The sequence below is a fragment of the Dermochelys coriacea genome, chromosome 5 (assembly GCF_009764565.3).
Source record: "Dermochelys coriacea isolate rDerCor1 chromosome 5, rDerCor1.pri.v4, whole genome shotgun sequence".
Taxonomy (NCBI): Eukaryota; Metazoa; Chordata; order Testudines; family Dermochelyidae; genus Dermochelys; species Dermochelys coriacea.
Window position 1 is genome coordinate 113,035,536 of NC_050072.1, and position 21,381 is coordinate 113,056,916.

Consider the following 21,381-nt stretch of genomic DNA (forward strand, 5'->3'; position numbering starts at 1 on the left):
TTTAGATATTTATACATAGAAATTGACTAATTAGCAGGTTAAAAGTGAACTAAAAGTTGTTCCGACATAGACTAAAAATACTAAATATATGATTTTTTAATTATTTTTTGCCAAATATATTGACTGAGCAAGATGGCAGTAATGACACACACAGATATTACCAACAGGACCAGTCTGTCAGTGCTTCGCTCCATCAATTTCAGGAAACAGAAGAAGAAACAAAAGCAGGGAAAACTTCTTCCCATATTGGGGTTTAATCATATCCAATTAGGCTGTAAGTGCAGCTGCATAAAAGATCATACATGTGTTAAACTAACATTAGATGATGTTTGTGTCTTTTCATTTAGAAGGATCCCACAGTGTCTTAGGGAGTTAATGTGTATAGCATGTACATACTGTATATAAGAATTGCTGTATCCACTACTGGGGAGAAAAACAGTAAATGTTTAACACTAAACAATGAGACTACAAAATGGTGTGACACAATGTGAAGAAAAATATTACATTCAATTGAAACTGCAAGGAACATGTAGGGAAGAAGAATGTAATTACCCAGATTGGCGTTTGACCAGTGTGTTTCGACTGTTCTTGCAAATGGAGCCTTGAGATTTTGAATGACAAGTGATCATGATCTTGTTTTATATCTCATCTGAACAATGGCACCTCCAAGTGCACAGTGCTCTTTGTGATAATGCTGTGGCATTAGTTCAGTACTTTCTCTAGGGGAAGAGTGCCACGTATTGAGAAGGAGAGGAGGTATGGTGATTAAGTGCAGGTCTGGCAGTCAGAAGACTTGGGTCTATCGCAGACACCTTCTGGGACCTTGGGCAAGTCACTAAAAGTAGCCAGTGCTTTGGGGTGTCTTGATTTTTTGGGTGCCTAAATTGACACCTGTGATTTTTCAAAGGTTCTGAGCACCCAGATCTTCAGATGAACCCCAGAGTAACCCAAAGAGGATTTAAAAAATGTAAATGGTATCTTAAGAAAGGAACAAAAGGAAGCATAATGGAAGAGATGGAGGAGTGGCGGTGAGGAAAGGGAGAAGAGGTTTTCACCCTGCACCTTAGATCATGTATGTTCTGTCAGTCAATATTCATTCTGATTCTTCATAATGTACCTGTGGATATGCAGATTCTCAAGGAGCAGTGCCCGTGTGTGTACAATCACGTAGAATGGTCTGGATCTCCCCATAAAGACAACAGGACAGCTGTGGGTCTAGGGTGACCAGATACCAAGTGTGCAAAATCGGGACCGGGTAGGGGGTAATAGGAGCCTATATAAGAAAAAGCCCTGAATATCGGGACTGTCCCTATAAAATCAGGACATCTGGTCACCTTACATGGGTCTCATCCAGTGTCCACTGAAGTCATGAGTTGTCTGTGAGTGTTGGATCAGGCTCTATGTTTCAGCCTCCCACTTCACCAATTTCCCTGTAGCTACTTTCACAAAGCAAAGTATGCATTGCTGCTCAGCTGCCCTCTAGAGAGTTTTTAAGTTAAATTAGTGTGATCATTTCATGCCAAAACAAAGCATGGATGTTCTCACCACCAATATCTGTTTAAAATAGCAAAGTCCATTATGTTGTTTTTATAAATGAGATGATCTTTGGCTGAAAAGCCACATTCTGAGTGCCAATCATGTTGAATTTTGAAATAAATTCCCTTACATAATTATAGAAGATCTTAGATCATGCTATCTAAACTAAGAGGGAGAGAGATAAAATACCACACAGCTTACCACATGAGACAGCAAGAGAGCTGTCATCTTGTGTTTTGAATACGAGTCTGGAAAAATTAAAATTGAATTTAATGAGGACCTGTTTTCAAAAAAATTCTGGTGTCCACAAATCGGCAGGTGCAATTATTTCTGCATGCAAAAGCCTACATATGCAAACAGTGCTAATATATACAAAGTAGGTAAATGAATGTGTATCTAATTGGCATGCACAGCTGGGTTTTCACATACAAGCACTATTCACTTGCATATGCAACTGATTGTATGTGCAAACTGAATGCTGGATGCAAACTTTGAACATTTGGCCCACTGTTATTTATTGGCTTACAAATTCATGTTCTATGTTGTTTTTGTTTTAATTTCCACATTTCCTTAAAATATATTTTCATCAAGGTTTGTTAGGTATGTTACAGAACCAATGAGCCAAACTCTCATCAATCCAGAGTAAATCTATTGAAGTCAATGGCACTACTCTGGGTTTATTCAACGTACCAGTGTGCACAGTTTGGCTTGCTGTATTTATTACATTTTTATGAACCTTGCGTAAATACTAAATGGTACAGCAAAAATCTTTTCAGCTGAAATGGGTCCTGTGCACTATGCCCAACAGCAGCAACTAAGAAATCCTATAGGAAAATACTCTGCCTCTTGTAAATACAGGATCAGTCATTTTGCAAGGAGCCTAGGAAATTCTTGTAATAGGAGAAGGCTGTGTGGCCCACCAGATGAGTGTCTGCACATAAAAGGAACAAGTACATGGCTTTCTTTAAAAGAACCATTTATTTTTAACTCATATTTTTCTTTGTCAAGTATTCCACTTTTGATTCCAATCCTCCCCTTTCATGGTCTTGTCAGTGCCACTGATACAGAGATGCCCTCTGGGGGGTGGCAGACAGTGACATCCTTCAGACTTTCCCACAGCTGGACTCCATAATGTCAACTGAGTTCCTGCCATTCAGTAACAACAGACAATATAAGGTCAGTCATAACAGAACAAGGTCACCAAGGGCCCTCCTTCCAGTTTTCCCTTCTCTTCTTAATAGTGGGTCCCTTGAAAGAGTGAGTGAGTGAGTCCTCTTAAAGAGTGGGAGGGAAAGAGAAGAAGAAAGGACCTAGAACTCATAATGTAAAAGTTGGGTCTAGGAAGCTGGACAAAAAATATAAATTCCTGAAGTTATTTCCAGTATTTACCTTATCAACTGCTAAGCATGGTGAAATTATATAATAATAGATTGTATTTATATAGAGACTCCCATTTCCAAAGGGCTCCAGGATGCTGTAACATAGTATTTCTTTCTTTGTCTGCTTGTGTATTTTATCTATTTAGGTATAAATTGACTAGATGACGTAATAGGTGTCTTTCATGTCTCACATCTGGGATTCTGAATGTTGTGTGTGTTGATTAGAGGAGAGAGGAAGGGCATAAGAGAGACTTAGAATTATACTGAGTTTTGCCCTAAGAACTGTAAGGTGTCCAAGATGTATGGCTGTGATGAGCACTTTACAGAAGTACTTGTATGGTGAGATGAAGCACTTGTTTCCCAGACAAATCATGATGTTTTCTGCAACCACTGGACAAGGGATGCTGCCCAGTTATCTTGGACATTGCTGCTTATTTTGCCCTCTCTCTTGCTTACCATAGGTTTATTCCTGAGGCCTGGTCTGCCTGTAGTGTCACATGTGGGGTGGGCAGCCAGGTGCGGCCAGTGAAGTGTCAGGTGCTCCTGTCTTTCTCTCAGTCTGTGGCTGACCTGCCTATTGACGAATGTGAAGGTCCCAAACCTGCATCACAACGAGCCTGTTACAGCGGCCCCTGCAATGGGGAGGCTGCTGAATCTAACCCTGAGGAAACCGAACTGATCTATGGGGGCCTCCAGGATTTTGATGAACTCTATGACTGGGAATACGAGGGCTTTACGGAATGCTCAGAATCCTGTGGAGGAGGTGAGGGCAATTTGCTTTTTGCTCTGGTTAATTTGCTTTCCCCTTTTCCGGTATACGGTGCTTTGCAATGCACACTGTCTAAAAGATGGCTTTGCTACATCTGTTTGAAGAATAAAAAAGGCTTCAATGGGAAACTGTTAAGAATATACTACATGTATTTCCCATTTGAGCCCATTGAGTATCAAATGCCATGCTCATGCTCTCAGCTGTGAATGATTAATGCAGCTAATACTGCTGTTTACATTTCTTTCTTGATGACTTACATTTTTTATTCACTCAAGGAAGAATAACATAAAGCAGCCTAGTGAGACGAACTAGCATCGTTTTCTGTGCTTGTCTCTTGATATGGTCATATATGCACACACATACAGAACCAAATAATTCTGCCACTGCAGATGCATTTGCTTACTGAACTACTGGGGGCTCAGCTGGTTTCTGTAGCTTATGCTACCATCTGACGTTAGCTTGGATCCCAGTGCAAAAAGAAAACATATGGCAAAAATAGCCAACCATTTGATTGCCTAAAGCTTAACAGACTTGGCATTTGGAGAGTCTAAAAGTTGATGAAAGTCAAAGGTTACGCATATTGTGATAATTATTTACACATTGTATAGTATTAATTTGAGTTTATGCTATCTTTTGTCCAATTGGTTCTGAAAAATTTTCCCATTGCAATTGTTTAAAACCCTAGGCTTTCCCAACTGCTGCCCTTTTAAAGGCAATTTTCAGGCTATTTACAAAAGAATGCAGATAAATAATATGGCCAAAAGAATCAATTTTCTATATTAAATAGGAATGATGTTGCAGAATTGGAAAGAGATCAATAGTGGGTTGAAGTTTAATGATTGGCTAAATATTGATCCTCTAGCAGTCAAATACAATAGAAAAAGATTCCAGAAGATAGAAAAGGATGGAGGGATAGCTCAGTGGTTAGACCTGCTAAACCTAGGGTTGTGAGTTCAATCCTTGAGGGGGTAATTTAGGGATCTGGGGCAAAAATTGGGGATTGGTCCAGCTTTGAGCAGGGGGTTGGACTAGATGACCTCCTGAGGTCCTTTCCAACCCTGATATTCAATGATTCTATGATGCAAAGCATATCACAAAGTGCTTATATATTGCTGGCTACTATATATATATAGTAGTTGGCATTTGATTGCTGTCAACATACAGTTTTCCAACAATTACCACCATTATTTCCTGCTCTAATTATAACTAATTTTACCAGGGCATGTTGACTAGTGGCAAACGCTGACTTTTTAATAGCAACCGTTGTATTTTGAGTCTGACTGGCCAATAATGATTTGTAATGCTTGTGTTTTGAACCTTGTATCTTGACTAGCTCAAGCAATGTCCCCTTGAACTAAAAGGAAATAATTTCAATACATACAGTGTGTGTGTGTGTGTGTGTGTGTGTGTGTGTGTGTGTATATATATATATATATATATATATATATATATATGTATATATGTAGACATTTTCATATAGAACGTACATAAATTATTATGACAGAAACACTTTACCAATTTAAGACCTTTGGATTATCGACAAAGATGGTTAGTTGGGAGATTTACTTATTTATTTATTTGTTATCTGGTCAACCAAAAATAGGCCAGATTAAGAAATAAATTCTAAATCAAAATTTTTGTAGCTACAGTTGCAAGACAGGTCAAGCTAATTTTATTGGTTTTGTACTCTCAGGAGATGAAATTGGATAGACATAGAAGTAACCTTTCACCTTGGAGAGGTAGCAACCAGAAGGAACTAGTTAGTAATTTCATCTGCCGTTAGTGGCTGCATTTCCCAGAACTGTCATCAAATATCATGTAACAATTATGCTATTCTGGTAGATATAAACATAGAAAATCCCATTTGATGGTATATTGAAAGTGAATTTAAACTTCTTAGATTAATGTTCCATCCTTGCACCCTATTACGTTTTAATTTCCCATTCATGAACTAATAGGTATTTTGAAAGAAAACAGTTTGAAGCAGGACAGCTTCATTATGGTGAAATGTTGTGTGATAAATAATATTTAGAAGTGAACCTCAAGCAAGTGTCCTCTGGAAAGTGGAAGGAGCAGCCTTTTCTTATTTGTTATTTGTACTTTGCTGCACAGTTTATGACAGGTAATGAAAGAAGAATATTGGAGGACATAAGCAATAGTTCTTGTATTGATTTAACACTTGTCTTCAATTACATGCATTGGCCTACCCCAAAATATAGGGACAGTTTATTTTAGCCTGCTGAAACACACTAAGTGTGAGATTGTGTGGAGGGGTGGGCAGGCAAAAGTTGTTCTGAGCCACCTTTATGTTTCCCTGATGCCGGGGAAAGCCAGAAGACTGTTTGGTTCCTGGCACAAGTTACTGCAGCCTGTACCCTCTGAGCATAGCCTTCAGGAATCAGTCTGGCAGCCAAGCACTAGATGAACTCAGGGGCTTCTTAGCCACCACCCCTGTTTTCCACAACAGTTATACTGGCAGACAAGTTGGCAGACCGTGTTGGAGCCACTATGGTGGTTCCGTGCCACTGGAAGTCCCCTATATTCGGAGAGTCTCCCTAGTGCCAGTTGAACCAGGTTTCCATGTCCTTTGTGCTACTGTGGTAACTCAAATCAGTAGGATCACACTAGTAAATTGAGCCTATAACATTTATATTGAGAAATCAGCTTTTCACGCATAGCAATAAAAACAATTTTTTTAAAAAAAATTGAGTTTGCAATGTGTTCCTTAGGGAATTCTTCATTTTCATTAGAAAGATAGAGATTTTTTTATTTCCCAAGACCAAATCCAAATACTCCCTGTGGCAGCAAAGTGCAGGCAAACTGGAGCCAGATATGTACAGGGCAGGCAAGAGACATCCAGCAGTCATCAGGCAAGGTGTTAACAATAGGGCCAGCATACTGTGCTGTAACATCTATTTGCTGTTTGCACTTGCTGATAGTGGCAGAAATCATGTCTGCTGGACTGAGTGCTAGCTATGCTCCCTGCTTGAAAAATCATGACCCCTGTGGCTCTGGTGCCTGTCCCATCATATTAGGAGTGGGGGTAAATGAAAGTTCAAGTTTATGCACTAGGACTAGATGTTGTGTCCAGTCCACATCATGAGCGCCACAGTTTCCACACTGCATTTTGACTTCTTATGCCCCTTCTGCCACCATATTTGTCTGTGTAGCAGGGGGAAGCTTTAACTCTAGAAGTTCTACGGTGCAATTTACAAAGTTATCATAATGCTGTTGGCTTGTAGGCCGCTTAGGTGGCAAATACAAGCAATAGATAATACCCGAGTCTGTTCCTATCTTGGATAATTGTTGGAAGGTTTTGAGACTGCATGCAACACATCTTGAATATTTGGCTACGTCTGTTATGATAGTGTATATGTTGGAATATTAATTTAAACATTCTGTTGGCATTGCCAGTCAACTGTAATTGAACATGCTACTTCATATGTCTGCAGTTCATGCTAAATATTTTGATATTGACATGACTTTAGATTTTTAATGGCCTGTTGCAGCAAAATACAAACAAACTACCCCTCTGAAACCTGCTGTCAGTGTTACAGCATGTGGATAGGGGATGTTTAGTAATAAGTTTCAAACACTTCACCCTTCATTGACATAACTGTTTTGAAACAAAATCTGGAATCTCTTCAAAAGTTAGCATGCTTTCTAATGAGTGGGGCTGTATCCAGGCAGGATAGACGATAAAACTACTGGACATACGCTGAGAGACAATTTAGGTGGACTGAATAAGCAAGGAGGAGAGACAAATAGGGCCTGGAAGTTTAAAAAAAAATACTGTAAGGTAAAGAATAGCCTAAGAGACTGATCCTGAGAACTGCAGAGACTCCTCAGTTGTAGTGAGGGTTGGGGAGAGGGATTAGACTCAGCACTTTCAGGATTAGACCACTTGTGGATTACAAATCCAAGGCAAGCACAGTGAAAATGCTAACACTTTTATATTGCATATAACATTAGATAGCAATTTATTTGTGAAACTCCTACATGGGGAAGCCACAAAGAGGTACTGAAGCTACCAGATCAAAATAAATAGGAGAGATGGACTTTAGCTGCAAAATCCACATCTGAACATTTGAAGGTGTTTCCTATCACGGTTGTGGTCCAGGCCTATCTCTAGCCAGTTGTCAGAGAGCTTTGTGAAACTCATTGGTTTCATTTCATAGGAGGTGGTACAAACCATTTTCTTTGGTTTCCATCTGCATTGATTGGCAGCCCCTTCTGACCTTGATTGTTGCTTTCATGTAACACACTCTGTACGGTTAACTCTGTACAAGAAACCACCCCAAAGGACTGCCCAATGTCCTGAGCACAATGATTCTTTACTTTGATTAGAAGACCTTCTCTACTATTCAGCCAATATTTGTAAGACCCTTGGATGGTCAAAACAGTGTTCCCTTTAGTAATAATAATGCATTCAGCAGAAAAGTGACCTGATTAGAAAGTTATTGAACATTTAAAGGTAGGGAACATGTAGGGAATTTGTTCGGTTTCCCTTCATACAAATAAATCATTGACATTTGTTTTAATCTCTCAAATAAGCTATTGTTTTATTTTTAAAAATCAAATAGAACCATCTTTGGGGGCTATTCTAAGTGTCCCACTAACAAAATATTGTTTTTATAAATACCATTCTCTGGGCCATCTGGTAGGGGGAAAAACCCCACAATGATATTGGCTGACTTTGGGGATTTCAGTAGTGTCCCACAATGTAAATATTCAGTAAGAGGTGGATTCCCTTCCCTCTCCCCTTACTCTGGCTCACTGTGGCTGCAACCTGAACACCTGGGAATGAGGTAGCTCCTGGAGTCCTGTGCACACCTGGAATAGGCATGTGCAGCACTCTATCAGCCCACTCATGTCTATATCCCTGGCATGCTATGGAGCTCTGCTTTATGAGGCTATCACTACCCTAGCCTGCAGTGTACGTTGGGGGCAGAGAACAGAGAAGCAGGAGCAATAGATCCATAGGAATAGGAAGATCTATGACTTTGATCAAACTGCACTCCAGAAGCACTATTGTAAGTTGTTGCATATTGGTGAATAATATTGTGCTGTTTTTTTCCTAGTGGCATCGGTTTTAGCTTCAAAAATAATACAGCGTATTGCAGGTTCTGTTTATACACACAGCAATATTATTCTTGCTGCTTTCCCATAGTTACTCAAGCCTGTCAAACACTTTTTTGTGAATGTTGTCATCTTAAGAGGATTTGGGGTGTTTTGGAAAACAGATTACTGTTGTGGTGGTGGTGGACCAGTTATTCAAGGACAAGTCTAGTTAAACTTTTCCCAGTTAAGTGAAGTCATGATTATAGAAAGTGTGCTCAGATTTCCCTTGAATTACTGAAGGTTGGGTTGTCTAGGTAGATAGGCAAATCATGAACTTACATGAATCTTTGTATTGGATCAGTTTAAGGGGCTCAAAAAGTAAATTAGTTTACATGGATTTTTTTTAAATGTAGGTTTTTCTCTGATGCTTATCACAGCAATATCTGACCACTTCACGTACCTTAATTAATTTAACCTCACTACATCCTTGTGAGACAGGGAAGTACTAATATCCCCATTTTACACTTGGGTAATAGGAGACAGAGAGAAACTGTCATGCCTAAAAGCACAATCAGAAGCTGGCAGAACTGGGAACAGATCTCCTGAGTAGACCTGGGTGAAATTTTTCATCCAAAAATTTGTTTAGGTGAAAAATGCTGATTTGGTGACACCAAAACATTTAGTGAGTTTATGTAAATTTCACAGAATTTTTCATTTTGGAAAAAAATCTTCAAAATAGTTATTTTGATTTTTCTGTTTGAAACGACTTGTTTCAAAATTTCCATTTCATTTTTAAAAATTGTAAAAAAAATAAATAATTTTTTAAATGGTCGGAAGCAAAACAAAACGTTTTGTTTGCCCCACCATTTTTTTTAACTTTTCAATTTGCCAAAAAAAAATCATTTTCAGCCTGATCCAAAACAAATTAATTTTGATTCTTTGAAAGGTCCAGCAACGTGAAAAATGCTTTATTCACCAAACTGTACTCCTGAGTTCCAGTCTATCACCTTAATCACAAAACTATACTTCCTAATTTTTAGTTCCCACAGCTGCTCCTGATCTGTTCCCAGCCTCCAACTCTCAAAGGTGCCTTACTCCCCTGCATGACCAGTGTCCAGATTAGATTTAGCGGAGTGCAAGTTAGAGCTCTAGTGTTTGGATGTGGCAGTCTGACAACAGCTATTGTTCACAAATATTGAATATTATCACATTACTTTTTTTTCTGCACCTAGAACAATCCCTATTGCTGCTTAAAATAGAATATATAAATGGGCCATCTTTAATACCACACCCCCTCTTAATTGAATGATCACATCGTTGCCTTGGCTGGTATGCAGTCTGGTTGCATTCATTGTTTCAGTGTTAGAAGACATTTGTTTTGTGTTTTGCTTGTTTCAGTGACACTTGTGGAAGGTGCAGGACCAAGGAATTTGTCACCCTAATAAAGTTGTTTTATGAGATTGACAGCAATGGCTGATTGAAACAAAGCTGGGGCCTCCTTTTTAGTTATTTAACTGGAACTTCATGTACGGTGACCAGATAGCAAGAGTGAAAAATCATGACCAGGGTGGAGGGTAGCAGGTGACTATATAAGACAAAGCCCCGAATATCAGGACTATCCCTACAGAAACAGGCCATCTGGTCACCCTACCTTCAGGTAGGTGGGGGAACAGGAGGAAAGGAGAGGCAATGGTGAATGTGGCCAGAGGTGTGTTTGTTTCTGGAGAGTTACAGGAATTGTAGGTGGAGGTTTCCTGTTAAAACAGAAGGGAGTGGAAGCCTGTGATTCACCCCAGTCTTTCAGGGCCAACATGCCAGGAGAGGCATTCCTAGCCTTTAGGTGCTCATGTTAGTGTCCTCATTGAGCTGCCAGTCAGCATGGAACACCTCGCCCTGCACACTACATGGCTGTAAAGCATGAGCAGCAAAACCTCACAGTAGCATGTCAGCCTGCTCATCGGGGGTTGGAGCCCCTCCCTTTGCCCCCAGCTACAGGTTTGGTAGCAATGTCTGAACTGGCTCCATTGATGGTCCTGAGTATCAAACTGTATTTTCTGATGTGCAGAGGCCCCCACAGCAATTTAGCAGGACCCCTGCTGGTGTCATGTCTGCACTTCATCACCCCTTGGATTCTGTGCATTGAGTCCTGACTGGAATGTTGTATGCAGGTGTCCAAGAGGCTGTCGTGACGTGCTTGAACAAACAGACAAGAGAGATTGCAGACGAAACTCTGTGTGTGACCAGCCGCCGTCCTCCACGGCTACTGAAAGCCTGTAATCTGGAGCCCTGCCCCCCAAGGTAGGCATCTTACATCCTTACCTTCAGCAGCACATGATTTCCCGTGCATGTAGGAGAGGAATAGTTAATATAAAACATAAGAATGGCTATACTGGGTCAGACCAAAGGTCCCTCAAGCCCAGTAACCTGTGCTCTGATAGTGGCCAATGGCAGATGCCCCAAAGGGAATGAACAGACAGGTTATCGTCCAATTATCCATGCCCTGTCATCCAATCCCAGCTTCTAGCAAACAGAGGCTAGGGACACCATTCCTGCCAATCCTGGCTAATAGCAATTGATGGACCTATATTCCATGAATCTATCTAGCTCCCTTTTGAACCCAGTTATAGTATTGGCCTTCACAACACCCTCTAGCAAGGAGTTCCAGAGGTTGACAGTGCATTGCGTGAAAAAATACTTTCTTGTGTTTGTTTTAAACCTGCTACCTATTAAATTCATTTGGTGGCCCCTTGTTCTTGTATTATGAAATTGTTATTGTTATTTGATGTCTGAAACTAATTTGCAATGTCCCAAACTCCGACTTAAAACTGTTTTAAATGTCTCTGAAACTAGGACATTTGGGGCCAGATTTGCTGGTCTGAACCTTGACTTCACTGGAATTCTATGTGTATATGAGTATAACTGAGAACAGTATCATGGCCTGAGGTTTTTAGCCCAATGGCACCTCATAAATTCAGTGAATTGGACTAAACAAATGTTTTGTTCCAATCCCACGTGATTCTTTTTAATTGTTGTAAAGTGAAGAGAGAGAATTTAACTGGATGAAAGTCTATGGCCTTTGTTATACCAGAGGTCAGACTAGATGACCTAATGGTCCCTACTGGCTTTAAAAATGATTAGCTGTGTACCATAGTGATGGAAGGGCTCAAGAGCATGAGCTTACTTGAAGATTTTTCAATGGGATTTAAAGATACCACAGAAGAAGCAAATCAAATATACTAGCATGAGATGATTTCAGTGTAAGCTATTTAAACAATATCCGCAATACACACACACACACCACAACACACACAATGTAATGTATTATAACCTTTTCAGTTTATAGTGTTATTTTGCTTAGGCCTGGTCTACACTGGTGGGGGGGGAATCGATCTAAGTTATGCAACTTCAGCTACGTGAATAACAGAGCTGAAGTCAACGTACTTAGATCTACTTACTGTGGTGTCTTCATTGTGGTGAGTCGACAGCTGACACTCCCCCGTCAACTTCGCTTACGCCTCTTGTCCTGGTGGAGTTGTGGAGTCGACAGGAGAGCGCTCGGCAGCCGATTTCTTTCCCATCAATCCTGCGGATAATGTAGACAACCCCTTAGAGTTACAGAGCTGTGCTAAAATAGAGTGGCATATCTCAGAAGGCTCATACATTCAAATCAGATAAGCATCCAAATGTTTGGTTGTTTGTCTGAACTTTACCCAAACTTACCTGAAGCTTTTGGATGCCCACATTGGCCGCCCTCCTTCCTCTCAATACACCTTGTTCTCAAAAGTCCTCCAGAACCTATTCCTACCAGTGCTTAGATACTATGGTGGAGGATGCTGTGGAAAACCCTCACCCTAAAGATAGCAGACTTCCCCATTTCCAGAAAAAAGGCAGGGTGTCATATCTATGTCACTCATGAAGCAAAATGGCTTTTAAAAGATTCTTAGGGCTTTGTTTAGATGTGATTAGGCCTTTCCAGGTCTGTAGGTAATTATACCATATTATGTATGTGAATGTACTATATATGTTTTTAATTATTTAGGGTTTGATTCTTTTTACATCAAGGCCCCTTTACACTGCTCTGGCAATGTAAAGGACCTTAAAATGGGTTTAAACATAATACAAGTCCACTTTAATGCCCCTTTACATTGACAGAGTGGTATAAAATGGGCACTGGTGCAAATGAGAAGCTCTTAGCCTTTACATATGCACGTGTACGGTACTATATGTGTGAGTAGTATACTCAGGGGTGAATGGTCATGCTGGTATATCAGTAGATTTAGGATGCACTGTGAAGTTAAAGTTAGAAATCAAGTGTGTCCAGTGTCCAAGAATAATAAAGATATTTGGACTGGATATAATTTGGTTGGATGATGAAGATTCTGAGTTGTGCAATAGTGAGAGCCAAATGGGCTGAACCGCTTTTCCAATACCATACAAGAACTATTTTATAAGCAGAATAATGCATTCTTGAGCAGTTATGTTCTATTATTCAGCCTGCATGTCTTGATGTATAAACAGAGCACACACATTTGTTAATGCTGATTCAGCACTGTGACGATGGAAAGCATTATATAAATGTTAAGAAGCAGCAGTATATCTGTCCATAGGTATCACACATTTACCCTTACCTTAATGGAGACAGAATTCACTGCTAGAGAGTTCCTGTTTTAAGTACAGAGAGAGAGAGAGAAAATGTCTAACCCACCTACCAAGACTAGCATGGAGAATAGGCATACCCATTGATTGAGAGGCCTGGAGCATGCCCTAGGCCAGCAGGATCTGAGTTTGATTCTCCTCCCTTCTAGATGATGACAACTGGCTATGTGGGAAGAAAGCATTACCCTTTTTGGAATATAGCTGGCAGTATGAAATAGACAAGTAAACATAATTTGGAGGTGCTTATCTAGAGTTATTCCCTTTTCGGTGTTCCTATTAGTGATGATATGATAGACTGAGATACTGGTCCAGATGTGCTGATGATCTGACTCACCAAATGGACTTCCAGCTGGTGGGAGGGTATGTGTACACTGAAGAATTTGCCTGAATTATATAAAGGGTGGGGTTTTTCAATATTATTTAAAAATCCAGACAAAACAAGAATTTCAGTAAGCTCTTTGGGACAGTAGCTGTCTTTTTGTTCTGTTTGTAAATGCTTAGCACAATTTGGTTCTGGCTCATGACAGACTTCTAGGTATTACCAATAGACACATAATAATAATAAATTAATAATGGATCTGGCCTTAGTGACTGCTCTGTGTGTGGTCAGTTGTATGCAGAGAATTCAGATTCTGTTCTGCTTGCTTGTCAGCAGCGGCTGGAAGTATTGGGGAGGTAGCCGGCTCATCTCCTCAGTGGGGAGAGTGTGTCACTCTGTAGTGATACCTCTTGGTGAACTCAAGAAACAGATTTATAGGGTCTCCAGACATAGCCATATCTAACTCTCCTTTGATGGAAAGTCAGGATGGGAGTGGGAAAAATGTAGGTCCAATCTGCTCACACCTATGTCTCTCTTCACATTTCCTCCTAAATGTTCTCCCCACCCTCTTCCCTGTGCATTTCTCCAGTCTACCTCCCACCTTGCACTCTTGGCTTCGTAACTTTTTATACTGCCTCCTGGTTTGGGGCAGCCTCCCACTCCCCATGCACCAATCAACCTCCCTTTCTCCTTTGAAATCCCCCCTTAACACATGATTTCATGAAAGTTTCCAACACTGATCTCCTCTCTCTTGCTATCAGCACTGCTTTGGAGTTGAACCATCATCTGTTGTGGTATGTATAATAGGACAGATCCACAGCAGTTGTGGTCAATGTAGTGGCATAGCTCAATTGGATAAATATATCTAGGTTAGATGGTAAGGGACTGATTCTTTTTTGGACTAAGGCTTCTGAACTCAATTCTGGCAAGGTAAAGGGGCCTTAAGGTAGGCATAAATTACATTTACTGTGTAAATGAGAATCAGGCCTTTAGTTCCTTAGGACAGGAGCCTTGTTTCCTAGAAGCTTGCAAAGTGCCATTACACTAATGGCATTATATAAATATAAATTACCAAGTAATAGTATAACAACAGTCCGCAGCCTCCAAAGGGGCACAGATGACATCAGAAAGGTTTGTTTGTTTTTTAATCCTATCATCCTAATGAAAGATCCTTCAGAATCTTAACTCAAGAAATCTTGACCCAGGAGTTCTGGTGGCAATCTAGAGTAAAATCCTGGCCCCACTGAAGTCAATGGGAGCATTCCTATTGACCTCATTGGGGACAGGATTTCATCTCTAGTGCTTTGAGGCCTCTGCGACAGAGGTTCCCAAACTGAAATCCATAATGATTCCCAGTATTCTTGCTGATGAATTATGGGCAGAGCTGGCTCGTCTTGTGATGCTGGCTCTTCCTTCTTGTTTCCAGCTGCTAAACTACATTAAAAGAAGCTAAAAATATATTAAATTCTTTCCTAATATGACGGTGCCATGTAAGTTACTGCTGTAGTTGTGTTTATTTGGAATAGGAAGAGAGGGAGTCCATTGGACATAGCAAATGGGGTGGCAGGTGGCCCTTAAGATACTAAACTGTAGTTTACACTGTGAAAAATTCTGAGGATCCCTGCCCTATAAAATGAGAATTCCCTCCCTTTTTATTTAGGCAGTCAGGGGAAACTGCTTCAGTGGAGATTCATCCAGCAAAGGGACAAAACATGGTTACATTTTGAATCTAATCCACTTTAAGAACTTCCTGTTGGTTTAAGAGTGAGAACATTTGTAGGCTTAAGGACTTTACCTCTGCTACAGACACTCTCGGGTTACCGATGGCAATCCCCATAGCTTCTCAAAGGGTTATCCCAGCCAGGCATAAGGCTTAAAAACAAGCTTTTCCTGGGCAATAACCAGCTTTATTTGTTACATACTGTATGTGCAAGAGCAGTGGACAATGGCATTCTAGAAGATTTTTTAAAATTGGCCATTTTTTTAAGAAGACCCTTTCAAAACAGAAAATTACTTACCACAGGAGGAATTGAAAAACGGCTTCACTCTATTTGTTATTCCATCATTTATTCCATCATTTTTCTTGGGCATTTGAGATAGCCCAGGGAGAAGAGATCTTTACAGTGTGACAACTTTTCTCCCTCTAAGTCAGGATAAGGGGAGTAGGCTGTAGGACTGCAGACTTATGGGATTTATAAGAGCACCTAAGTGAGTTAGGCCCCTAACTCCCAATAGAGTGAGCCCCCTACCCTGCTTTAGCCGTTTTTGTAAATACCGCTAGGCATCTACCTGCATTTTAGGTGCCTAAAGGTCTTTGTAAATCTGGCCTTCTATCTTAGAACCTTTACACTGTAAATACCTCTATTGGTGAGAAACCAAAACCAAACCACAAAACTCAAGTTTTCAAAAATTCACAGCTATATGGAGTCAACAAAAAGTTATGCTTTGAGTTTAGACAGAAGATTTTCAGAGCCCAGAGAAGTTGAACACAAAAGTTGGCTGGTTTTGTTTCCTTGTTCAAACCTCAAAGCAGCAGAGTGTCCCATGGTTTTGGATTTTGTGGTGAGGAAGTTTTTCCTTCAAGAAAAATGGCAGAAGAAAAGCCCAATGACTTTTCTCTTGGATACAGCTAAACAAAACCTCCCCGTAAATAATAGCTGTTGAAACAAGGAACGGTGGAATGTAGAGGACACTGGCAGTTCTTATTTTTTAATTTGGTGCCTCGGTACTGTGGTTTTTGTTGCATTAGAAATTAACAGAATAGAATGGTCTGTCCTTAGGTATCCTTACTTGTTATTTCTGAGTGCATACAACAGAGAGATACCCAGGGCATAATTCTGATCTCGCATCAGAAAGTCAGGTGTAACAGGTGCGCTGAATCAAGCTATAAGCAATTGATAGACTAGATCTACACAGTAGTAGACTCAGAATAGCTCATCAATTAAAAATAAAGCTTTCCCCTCACTCCACTGGGAGGGCAATTCTTTGAGAGATAAAAAACACACATTTCTTCTGATTTCTATGTTTGTATTTTATAATTGTTCTAAAAATAGTCTGAAGAATTAATTTCCAGTGATGTCTTCACTCTTTTTGACAGCAAAATTCACCCATGTCTAAAAACATTTCCTTCCCCAACCCAAAATACAAAGGCAGTCATCATTTAATCAGATGTAATAACCCTGGGTTATAACTGCAATAGCATGAACAGCTCATGATAAACCATTGAACACTACCAAAAGGAAGAAAGAGTGTGCCATGGCTGTGTTCTTAATTATAACTACTTAATAGCTTGGTCACTGCATGTTGAAAAGATTTGGTAAACGTGTGTGGAGGAGGGGAGAGAAGCAAAGCAATGAAAGCCAGATGGCTGAAAAAGAAGGAAATTCCAGGCAATTTCTGTAGCTTTGTTCTCACAGGACTAAACTATTTTCAGGACTAAACTTTTATTCTTGTGCAACAAAGAACAGCTGAATGGTACAGAACAGATAAACAGTGAAGAAAAAGTGCACAGTTCCAGGAATAACACAAGCTTTTCCTTCCCACCTCTCCCTACCTCCTCTTTCTCAAGCCTGTAGCTCTAATGAGAACAGAGAAGGGACTGTAAGAGCAAATTGATGGACCCAATACATGGCTGAGGTGTCAAGGCACCAAAAGCCAGGCTGGGCACCCACTCAATGCTCAATGACCACCTTCTTTTTTTCTTTTTCCTCTGATGCTGCCTGTTCTATTTTTGTATAACATAGGACACATTTGAATGTATTATTTTCTCTGCTGGATGCTGAATTTTTTTCCCATTTTGTTCTTTCTCATTTCCCAATTGAATTCAAGCTATACAGAAGGAAAAATAATTTTTTTTTACTTGTTTGGGGATCAGAAGGTGTCAGATTGTTTGTGGGTCAAGCCTACTATAAGTGAATTCCACCTAGACACTGAAATGAATTAAGCATGTACTAAGGGTCAAACTCTGACCCATACACAGGTGCTCAGTGTGTGGGGAAGAGCATAAGAAGCCTGCCCCTGCTACACAGCCAAGCAGAAATCAAGCCTCTCAGTCTGTTCCTTGAAAAACAATTGTGACTTGTGATTTCTTTTTGTGTTATCACTGGTATATTGATATTACAATACAGCGCCACTGGCAGAAAATACCTGTTCTTATTCTCATTACAGCCATTTCTCAGAAAAAGCCTGAGTTATGTCATGCATTGCCAGTCTTCACTGTCTCTCTGTGCCACTGCCTAGTAGGGGTGGGTGGTAATTAACAATTGAAACAACATACTAAGGGATGTGGTGCACCAGGGGCGCTGGAACAACTTGTAGAGCTAGGTTGCTGAGAGCCATGGAACCAACCTGTAAACCCTGTATATGATGGAAACTACTTCAAGCCAGGGGGTGCAGCACCTCTGTGGTGCACTCTCACTCCCTTGAAGTCAAGATTGGCTGTCTTCTGAAACATGCTCTAGTTCAACCAGAAGTTCTGGGCATTGTGCAGGAATCACTTGGTGAGGATCTATGGCCTTTGCTATGCAGGAGGACAGACTAAATCATCCTAATGATCCTTTTTTGGCCTTAAAATCTATAAATCTGTGACCTGGAGAACCATTTATCTTCTCTGTAATCTCTGCAAGCATTGTTAACCCTTCTGTTTTCAAGGGTACCATCCTGTTAAGTGGCTGTCCAAAAGATATCAAGGGACTGCCATGCCCAAAGCTGCTCATTTTTTAAATTTACCTTCCCAGCTATCCTTGGATATGATTTTAGCTTCATAGCCATTAGTTCTGATTCAATATCAAATCTGTACTCCTGTACATCTTATTCTGTAGCAGTGCCAGTACGCCTACCCAATCATGCCCAGACAGAGACTTCGTTTCCAGCACTAGATTCCTACCAAGAGTCAGGTTACACATCAATCATGTAACAACTTCCAAATTGTCTGTTTGAATAAAACAGCTTTAGAAACTCCCTTGCAGTTGTTTTTTCCTCAATCCAAATCCTCTAGATTAATAGTCATCTTTTCCTCAGCCATTTTGGTTCTTTAATAATATAGGTTTTTACCCATGGATGTTCTCCTTCACTTCAAAGCTCGTGTTCAATTCATAGTCCAATATGTTTGTGAAATATTAGAGCACATCTTTAAATAATCTTTGAAAATGACTTCTGGACATTCCACATTTCCCTCTTACTTCTAAGGACATCAGATCACCCTTCTCAGTCAGAGAACCAGATAGTTAGCTAGATACCTTTCTCTGCACAGGTCTCATGGTCACAAACCTTGGCATTGTTAGTACAGCCATGTTAGTACATCCCCAAACTGGAGTATAATTTAATAATTTGATACTTTTCCTCATAGAATAGTTCGTGATGAGTTTGTGCTTACACTGTGAGAGAGTCTTTGTGAGCCATGTAGAGGAAAATTTCTCATTTGCCTTTTCCTGGCACTGTTGATTATCTGGTTGCAGCCAGCTTGCTTCAGTCTGTTTACCTCCACCCGTCTCTTTTCTAGTGCCCACTCTAATCAAAACCGAATACTTGCTGCCATATAATATTTTTCAATATTTGAAAGACGTGCTCTCCATTTCCCATTTTCTACTTTTACTTCTTATTTGGTCTCCTCTTAATTGCCTCAGCAGAAGGAATTCACATTTTTGACTACAAAAGGAATGATTTCCCAACCGTGGCTCTAAAGAGGGAATCTGCCAAAAATAAAATTGCTTAAGTCCAATACATTGCACAACAATGGCCTTTGTTAATTTCAGATTTATTGTGTTATCCTGCAAAATACCTTGCATGATCTCCCAGTTGGGTATCTGACTGTGAAACCGCTATTTTAATTTTTTTAAAAACCCATCAGTATGCCTCTGTGAGGCCTAACATGAAGTAGGGTATATTGGCATCATGTTGTCTTCCAATCACAACTCTGTTAAAGCATCTTGTTGCTGTAGTAAATTGAGGAATGTCTGATATTTGTGGAATCAATAAAGATTTACTAATGAAAACAGGCAGCTTCCATTAGAAGAACAAATAAAAGCAAACCCGACATACTCTAAAGGAATTGTATAATTAATTCAGTCAGTCACATTTATTCATCAAATAAAGGGAGGAAACAGGTTGATTTTCATTTGTAATTGAATTTGGAGTGAAGTATGTTCCCACAAAAAGTGCCAGATTGATAAAACAAAGTGCTCTGTATCCACAAAGTAGGTGCAGCGTGGGAGTAGCAGGATTACTTCCCCACACGTGTCCATCAAACTTTCTTTGAGGATGAGGCTGTAGCTCCTTAGGCTCCATTCCCATTAAGTCCTTGGCCTCTCTGCTAACCTAAAGGTTCAACTATAGTAGTAGATTTTGTCATTTGCACTGTTGCCAGTAGGGACAGAACTAAGACAAACTCACTTCGTACAGACCTCTGAATAGCAGCAGATGTTAACAACTTTTGGTTATTAACACCCTTGAGAGATATTTGAACCACTTACACAGAGGTGAAGAATTTATATTTCATTACAGTCACTTGAACCATCTTATTCTCTAAAAGCCTGGTCTATGCTACAGAGTTTTGTTGGTAGGAGTCGACACCTAAATTTGTGTCCCACCTATGGACCCCCCCCATTCTACTGACACAATAATACCACATCCCGCCATCTATGCACAAATTTTGGACTGGTATAAATACGTTGGATAGGGATATGAATTTTTTTTTACCGAAATAGTTATACTACTAGTACAACCTCTAGTATGAACACAGTTATACTGGTATAAAGGTGCCTTTACCAGTATAGCTTATTCCCCATCCCATGTGGGAATAGGCACTTCTATACAAGTATAACTGCATCCACACATTAGCTGGGTCATACCACTTTAACTATGCCTATATAGTTAAAGCAATACAAATTTTGTGTGTAGGCAAGGCCTAACAGGCTAATTTCAGGGCACCTGGTAGAAGTGCCTCAGCATAAGTCTACAAAGCATAAATCTACTCATATTCATAATGATACTTCAGCTGCCATCATCCTGGATACCATTCAAGCTGCTACTTCCAGACCCTCTGAACAGGATTCTGATCTCATTTGCAGCACTATATATCCATTGACTTCATCAGCTAGTTCCAGATTTACAGCGGTGTAACTGACACTGCAATCTGGCTCTCTGCATCTGGAGCAGCTGCACGCATGTGTTCGGATCTCTGTATGCCAGGATGAGGAAAATCAATTTCTATTCCAAAAGACTGAAGTGGTTACTAAACAGAGTATTAGTCCAGCTATGGCAGCATTATCTCAAAGGGAGAATTAAAGAGAGAACACTAGGTTTGGACGTGATTTTGGAACAAGCCTCTTTGCTGCATCACTACCAGCATGTTGCAAAAGGGGCATCAGGATGGGGAGTTCAAATACAAGCAGAGGTTGGGAATTCCAATGCTGTAAATATATTTTTATGATGAAAAAATGTGCAAAAAGACCTGCATGCCTGAAATTGAGAGAGAGACTGTTTGTGCCTGATACTCTAGGGAAATAGTTCAAGAACAGTTCATCCCAGTGCAAATATTATCTCTGTAATGCTGCCAGCCAGGGTCACCGAGAGTTGCATTATCTGCCATTTAAGTGGCAGCGCTGGTTACAGAAGTGCGACTGGACAGGGGGTTACTTCAATCTGTAGACCACTTTTTCCAA

General features: G+C 40.1%; 1 protein-coding gene across 5 annotated transcripts in view; it reads left to right on the plus strand.

Moving 5' to 3' along the window:
* The window catches only part of ADAMTSL1 (ADAMTS like 1), a 683,211-nt gene that overhangs the window by 564,321 nt on the left and 97,509 nt on the right, over positions 1-21,381 (plus strand). For all 5 annotated transcript variants that reach the window (XM_043515182.1, XM_038403598.2, XM_043515184.1 and 2 more), the window contains 2 exons: positions 3,377-3,678; positions 10,914-11,043. In XM_043515182.1, the coding sequence (XP_043371117.1) occupies positions 3,377-3,678; positions 10,914-11,043 (432 nt within the window). The remainder of the gene's footprint in view (positions 1-3,376; positions 3,679-10,913; positions 11,044-21,381) is intronic.